Source organism: Emydura macquarii, unplaced genomic scaffold, assembly GCF_026122565.2.
Source record: "Emydura macquarii macquarii isolate MOO-44397 ecotype Brisbane River unplaced genomic scaffold, CSIRO-AGI_Emac_v2 contig_1626, whole genome shotgun sequence".
Taxonomy (NCBI): domain Eukaryota; kingdom Metazoa; phylum Chordata; order Testudines; family Chelidae; genus Emydura; species Emydura macquarii.
Window position 1 is genome coordinate 159,416 of NW_027131763.1, and position 6,467 is coordinate 165,882.

The following is a 6,467-nucleotide window of genomic DNA, read 5'->3' on the forward strand; positions in this document are numbered from 1 at the left end:
CAACCCTGCGCTCGCTGGCTCCCCCTCACAAAGCCAGCTTGCTCGGCTCCTGCTGCAGGGACAGGAGGAAGAAGTCAGGATCTCAGCTTTGATCTCACCCCTCAAAGAAACCATCCGCGGAGCAGACACGCCTGCTGCAGGGGCGGGGCGGGGCGGGGCGTGCGTGTGTGCACGCCTGTGTGCACGCCTGTGTGCGAACGCTCATTCCTTCACTCTCCAGGCTGCTGCGGCTGGAGCAGAGCAGGTGAACTCCTTCGAAATGCAATGGGCCAAATTTCCTGCTGATGTAACTCCCCCGAGAACTTTCCCCAAAGACGTGGTTGTGGGGATCTGGGGAGGGAGCGGGTGGGGCTGGTTAGCAGCATTTCTCACCGAAGCAGCCAGCAGATAAGCATCTGGGGCAAGTCTGAACCCAGAGGCCCTAAGGGAAAGGCCGTGTCTGTGTAAAAGGGGGTTGGGAGCAGATCCTGGGATCCCAGCACTGCCGGGAGGGGATTCACGGGAAAGCAGAAGTGAGGGTTGCCAGGGAGGCTGGGGCTGTTGAACACATCGCGTTAGCTAAACAAATACCCTGTTTCCAGTGGATTCCTAGATCCCAAGGCCAGAAGGGAGGCCTGGGGCCATCGGCTCTGACCTCCTGCCTAGCCCAGGCCAGAGAAGTGCCTCCGGGTAACTCCTGGAGCAGAGGAGCTCTTAGAAAACACCCGGCCTTGATTTAAAATGGCCAGCGCTAGAGAACCCCCCCTTTGGCAAATCGTTCCACTGGTTTGCTGCTGTCTGCACCACGAATGTACCCTTCACTCCAGTCTGAATGTGCCTAGCTTCAGCGTCCAGCCGTGGGAGCGCGGCAGGCTGCTGGCTGCTAGACCGCATGGCACTTACAGACGGAGAGCGAGTCAGCCCTTCAACCGGGCTGTGGGGAGCTACAGCGAGGGAGCTCCCGGAGGCTGTCACGACTAATTCTTTGATCCATCGTGCGGCTCTTCTCTGCCCCCTCCAGCTTCTCAGCATCCCACTGCCCTGGGGAACCAGAACCGGACCCAGGATTCCAGCAGCCATCGCACCAGTGCCAAAAGGTGAAGGTAAAATTGCCTACCTGCCCCACTGCCATGCTCACATCTCAAGGCAGCTGGCTGCACCACAGCCCTTTGTGCTGCCTGGACAGTGGAGGGGCCAGACGGCTCAGTGGTGAATGGAGCAGTGCAGTACGGAGAGCCGGGGGAGGGATTGGTGCACCTGCGGCCCCTGGGCCGATGCCAGTTGCCACCAGCGGGGCAGCCGGCCCCACGGACCCCAGTGGCGCTGCGGCTGATTTACACCAGCGGGGCAGCCGAACGTGTCTCACTTGTAAACACAGCTCAGAGAATTAAAGGCCTGTGGGAGCTTTGCCCAAAGCAGGAATTTATTTGTTACCGGTGAAAGCCGCGGAGCGCCGAGTTCTGCTGGGGGGGCGGGTTACCCCCTCTCACATCTCCAGAGTGTGTGCACAACAGCTCAGTGGTGCCCGAGTGTGAGCGCAGGGCCCCTATGGCCGGCGTTAACGCAGGCGCAATGAAGAGCCGGGCCCCGGCGGGAGGTGAGAGGTGACTCACTCGGGGAGTCCCAGAGCTGCCCTGGGAACGCAGACCCGACTTGCCAGGGCTCCGGGCTGCCGGGAGCCGGAGTGTGGGGCGGGCAGGTGCTGTTACAGCGGGAGTTTCCCTTGCAGCTTCTCCACCAGGTCCTGTAGCTTGGTGCTGACCTCCTGCAGGAAGGGTGCAAACCACTGGCGCACCTGCTCGGCCGCCTGGTCCAGGGAGCCCCGCACCTCCTCGGCCTTCTCCTGCAGCTGCTCGTGCAGCTCCTGGGCCCGGGCGCCCAGGCTCTCGCGCACCTTCTGGCTCTGCTCACCCATGGCCTGGCTCAGGGCTTCCAGCCGCTGCTGGCTCTTGTTGAGTAGGGGCTGCAGCCCCTGGCGCACGGCCTGCACCCGCTGGTCGGCGTGGGCCTGCACCTCGCTGGTGTAGGCGGCCATCTTGCGGCGCAGCTCCTCCGCGTCTTTGCCCAGACGCTTGCGCAGCTTGCGCAGGTACATGCCGACCCGGGCCCGCACCTCCTCCAGGTTCTGGTCAAACATCAGGCGCACGTCGCTGGTGTACTGCACCACCCGGCCCTTGGCCTCCTGCATGTCGGCCTGCAGCTTCCCCGTCAGGGCCGCCACCTCGCTGCCCAGGCGCTGCTGGGTCTCCTGGGCGTAGGGGCCGAGCCGGGTGCGCAGCTCTTCCGTGTACGCCTCCACCTCGGCCACCGTGTCTGCGATCAGGCCGCTGCGGGGGACCAGGGGTCAGTGCGGGGCGGCCTGGCCGGCACCTCCCCCCACTGCCCGGGGCCGTGGGCCTGGGATGAGCCCACTGGGGCAGGGGAGAGAGCAGCGATCTGGGTCTGCCCACCCCCCCCGGGCCCCACTCAGCCCTGTCTGGGTCAGGGACTGGCAGGGGGGAAGGAGGGTCAGAGCAGCTGGGCCCGGGCCTTTCCCTGCCCCTGCACTGACCTGCGCCCCCCATCGCACTCCCTGCCTGGGCGGGGATGCCCCCCCCCCCCCCACACACACACGCGCACACAGCCCCCATCGCACTCCCTGCCTGGGCGGGGCTCCCCTGACGCGCACACAGGTACGTGTGCGCACACACTGAGGCCCCATTGCACTTTAGGCAGAGATGCCCTCCCCCCCCCCCCCCCCCCCCACGCGCGCGCGCGCACACACACACACACACACACACACACACACACACACACACACTGAGCCCATCCAAATCCTGCTCTACATCAGGGCACTGAGGCTCCCCCAAGGACCCCACGTCACCGCTCTGTGCCCCAAGCTGTGGCTCTTGGCTGGGCACCTCCGCTAGCGATGCTCCTGACCCGCCAGCACAGCAAAGCAGCAGCACCGGGCCGGGCCGGGCCGGGCCACACACTAGCCAGTGCACCAGCCACACCCACGGTGCTGAGCACAGCCCGGCTCCCGGCAGAGCTAGCACTGGGCTAGCATCTCTGTCCGTGTGCCACCCGCTGCCCCCCAGCCAGGGGTCACTCACTCCAGTTCCTTGGTGAGCTGGGAGCTCTTGATCTGGGCTGTGACATCGTCTGCGGCGCGGCCCACGTTGGACACGTGGGTCCAGAAGACGTCCACAGCCTCTTCCCACTTGGTCTTGGGCTCGTCCTGGAAGAGCGGGTTGGCCAGGCAGCCTGGAGAGGGCAGAGTTTGCAGGTAAAGAGTCAAGGGCCCTCCACAGATTCACCACTTAAGAGGCCAGCAGGGCCCACGACACCTGGTCTGACCTCGTGTGCGACACCAGGGCCGAGCTGTGTGCATGGAGCCCAGCCCCGTGTCCCTGGGCGGCCCTGTGCAGATGCCGACCGATGCGGGGCCCTTGCGCCAGGCGCTGACCCCACGGCCCACCGGGGACATCAGTTGGCGGCTCCTGCACGGAGCCGTGAGCACGGGCATGTTCTTGGCGCGGTTCACCCCCCGCCCCGACACCTGCCCCTTTTGCAGCACAAGGGAGACCCTGGCGCACGCGTACCTGGAGTGCGCCAGGCTGCAGCCCCTCTTCCGGCTCCTCCAGAACCTCCTGCTGAGGTTCTGGCTGCACTTCTCCCCGCACTTGTTTATTTATGCACAATCTGTCCGTGGCCCCACAAAGTCGCGGGACCTCCTCGTCAACCTCCTCCTGGCCCTGGCCAAAGTCGCCATCTTTAATACCAGGGAGGGGAGGTTGGCTGGGGAGGCGTCCTGCGACTGTGGGGCCTATTTCCGTTCCCTTCTCTGTTCACGTCTCCGGGCAGAGTTCTTCTGGGCGGCGTCCACCGGCTCCGTTGACACCTTCCGGGATCGGTGGATGCTGTATGGGGTTCTCTGCGCGGTGTCCCCTTCCGGTTCCCTTCGTTTATACCTCTGACCCTCATGCCCTTTCCTGTTTTTACATTTGTTGTCCCCCGAAATTAGTTGCTCTCTAGGTCTGGTGGCTCCTCCCCTTGGGCTGGGGAAGGGGCCTTGAGCGGTGCCCTTGTTTGCAAATAGGCCAGGCGCTGCAGATCCCAACAGGGAGCAGGGTCCTGGCTGTGCACAGAGCACCCGGCAGGAGACGGTCCCTGCCCCGAAGGGCTTCCCAGCTGGAGCGAGCAGAGGGGCTGGGGGAGGCCCAGCGCCAGGGAAAGCTGGTGTTGTCAGTGCGATAACTAACGCGCATTCGTCAGCCCCACCCCACTCCACCACGCTAGAGACAAGGCACTTGCCCCGTTCACCGGGCCATAGCCAGGCAGCTCAGCGCCGCACCCTGCCGGCGCCTGGCCTCCTGATGGAACTGCAGAGGCTCAGCTCAGCTTTTACTGCCTGGGGGTAACAGCTACAGCGGGCGGGTGATCCCGTGGCAAACTCACACACACACACACCTGGTTCTGGCAGGGAAGACAAAGCCTGGGGTGATTGGCAAGTCAGTGCGGAGCCGGGACTAGAACCCAGGGCTCCCGGCCCCCATCTAACCACTAGACCCCCTCCCCTCCCCGAGCTGGGGTTAGAAGTCTCACTACCCCCTGGGCCCTCCTGCTGGTTTACACCGGGGTGAGCGAAAGGGGAGTCAGCCCCATTGACTCCAAGGGGGGGTCACTCCTGACAGACACCAGGAGGGAGCTTCCACGGCTGGAGGGGGGGGGGGGGGGGCGTTTACCTGCCAGCAGCGTCGCCCCCAGCAACACAATCCAAAACTTCATGGCTGCAGCTTTGCCTGCGGCGAGAGAAGGAAGGGGCCTGGGTGAACGAGGTGCCATGGGGGGGGGGTCGCCCCGTCCGCCCCCCCCCCCAGGGGATACACACTGGGGTACGGAGCATGGAGGCAGCCAGTCCCTGCGCTAGGGCAACCCCCGTCCCAGGGAAAGCCCCTGCCCCAAACCTGCCCTCACCAGCCTGCCCCAGGCTGCACCCCCCTCCCACTCAGCCCCTGCCCCTCTCCTCTGGGCTGCCCCCTCTTACTCCAAGCCTGCCCCTCACCCGTGGCCTCTGGGCTGCCCCCATCGCCCCGCGCTCACCTCCGCTGGGTCCGTCCGGGCCGGGCTGTACGTGCCACCAGCCCCGCTCGCTGCCTTAAATAGCCGCAGCGGCCGCGCGGGGGCCGGGCCGGGCCGGGCCGGGGGGGCCGAGCCAGCGCAGCTCGCCAAGGCACGGAGGGGCGAAGGTTATTCCCCCGCCCCCCGCCCGGAGAAAGTGTTAACCCTCGGCGTGCCGGGACTTCGCAGCCAGCCCCGAGCTCCTCCCATCACATCGCCCCGCGGGCGGGACCCCGGGGCTGGGGGCAGGAGGGAGAGGGGAGCCCCCCAGGGGCAGAGCGGGGCTTAGCCTCCTCTTCGCAAAGTGTCCCAAGTGTGGCAGGCTGGGCAGGGGTGAAGTGGGGGCACAAAGTGTGTCAGGGGCTGTTGAGATCTGGTGCAGGGTGTTTGGGGGGGCTGAGATCTGGTGCGGGGTGTTTGGGGCGCTGAGATCTGGTGCTGGGTGTTGGGGGGGCTGAGATCTGGTGCGGGGTGTTTGGGGGGGCTGAGATCTGGTGCTGGGGTTTGGGGCGCTGAGATCTGGTGCTGGGTGTTGGGGGGGCTGAGATCTGGTGCGGGGTGTTTGGGGGGGCTGTGGTCTGGTGCGGGGTGTTTGGGGGGGCTGAGGCCCCGTGCGGGGTGTTTGGGGGGCTGAGATCTGGTGCTGGGTGTTGGGGGGCTGAGATCTGGTGCTGGGTGTTGGGGGGGCTGAGGCCCCGTGTGGGGTGTTTGGGGGGGCTGAGGACCCGTGCGGGGTGTTTGGGGGTGACACATGTAATCCCCCCGAAAGCCCCGGGAGGTTGTGCTGCTGCTGTTTGGCAGATCTGCTCTTTATGCAGGGCATCTTCCTGGGCCAGGGCGTCCTGTCCTTGGGGAGGATTGAAAGGACCCATGAGCCTGGCACCTGTGCTGAGCTGAGGCGGTGCTGAGCTGGGCACCACAGGGACCGCTCCTGCCAGAACCCCGGCTGGGGGGTGGCTGGAAGCTAATCAGCATGCAGAGCAGTTCTTCCATTGCTTTCACCTTCAGAACAAAGCGGCTCTCTTTGGAAGAGCTGGGTGCACCTCAGACCCGTAGTGATCACCCGTCTCTGAACAGAAAGCAGGCAGGGCTGGGGCTGGGTCCGTTCAATACCTTCATCAGTGATTTAGTGCCTGGCACGCAGAGGCCATTGGCAGCCACGCCCAGGCTGGGAGGTTGTAAGTGCTTTGGGGATAGGGTTAACATTCGAAACGAGCTGGACGCACTGGAGAAATGCTCTGAAGTAACTAGGAGGAAAGTCAACCAGGACAAATGCAAAGTGGTCCCCTAAGGAAGGACCCGTCGGTTGCACCCTACAATGACCGCTAGGCAGGAGAGCTGCGGAAAGGGATGTGGGCTCAGAGTGGATCACAAGCTCGATATGA

At 65.0% G+C, this 6,467-nt stretch overlaps 1 protein-coding gene across 1 annotated transcript; it reads right to left on the reverse strand.

Annotated features, from left to right (window-relative positions):
* Positions 1-849: 849 nt before the first annotated feature.
* On the reverse strand, positions 850-5,158 carry APOE (apolipoprotein E). Its single transcript, XM_067555312.1, has 4 exons — positions 5,065-5,158; positions 4,707-4,763; positions 3,075-3,225; positions 850-2,306 (listed from the first exon to the last, which is right to left on the reverse strand). The coding sequence occupies exons 2-4, from the start codon at positions 4,747-4,749 to the stop codon at positions 1,685-1,687; spliced, it is 816 nt and encodes a 271-aa protein (XP_067411413.1). The 5' UTR covers positions 4,750-4,763; positions 5,065-5,158; the 3' UTR covers positions 850-1,684.
* Between the last annotated feature and the right edge of the window lie 1,309 nt (positions 5,159-6,467).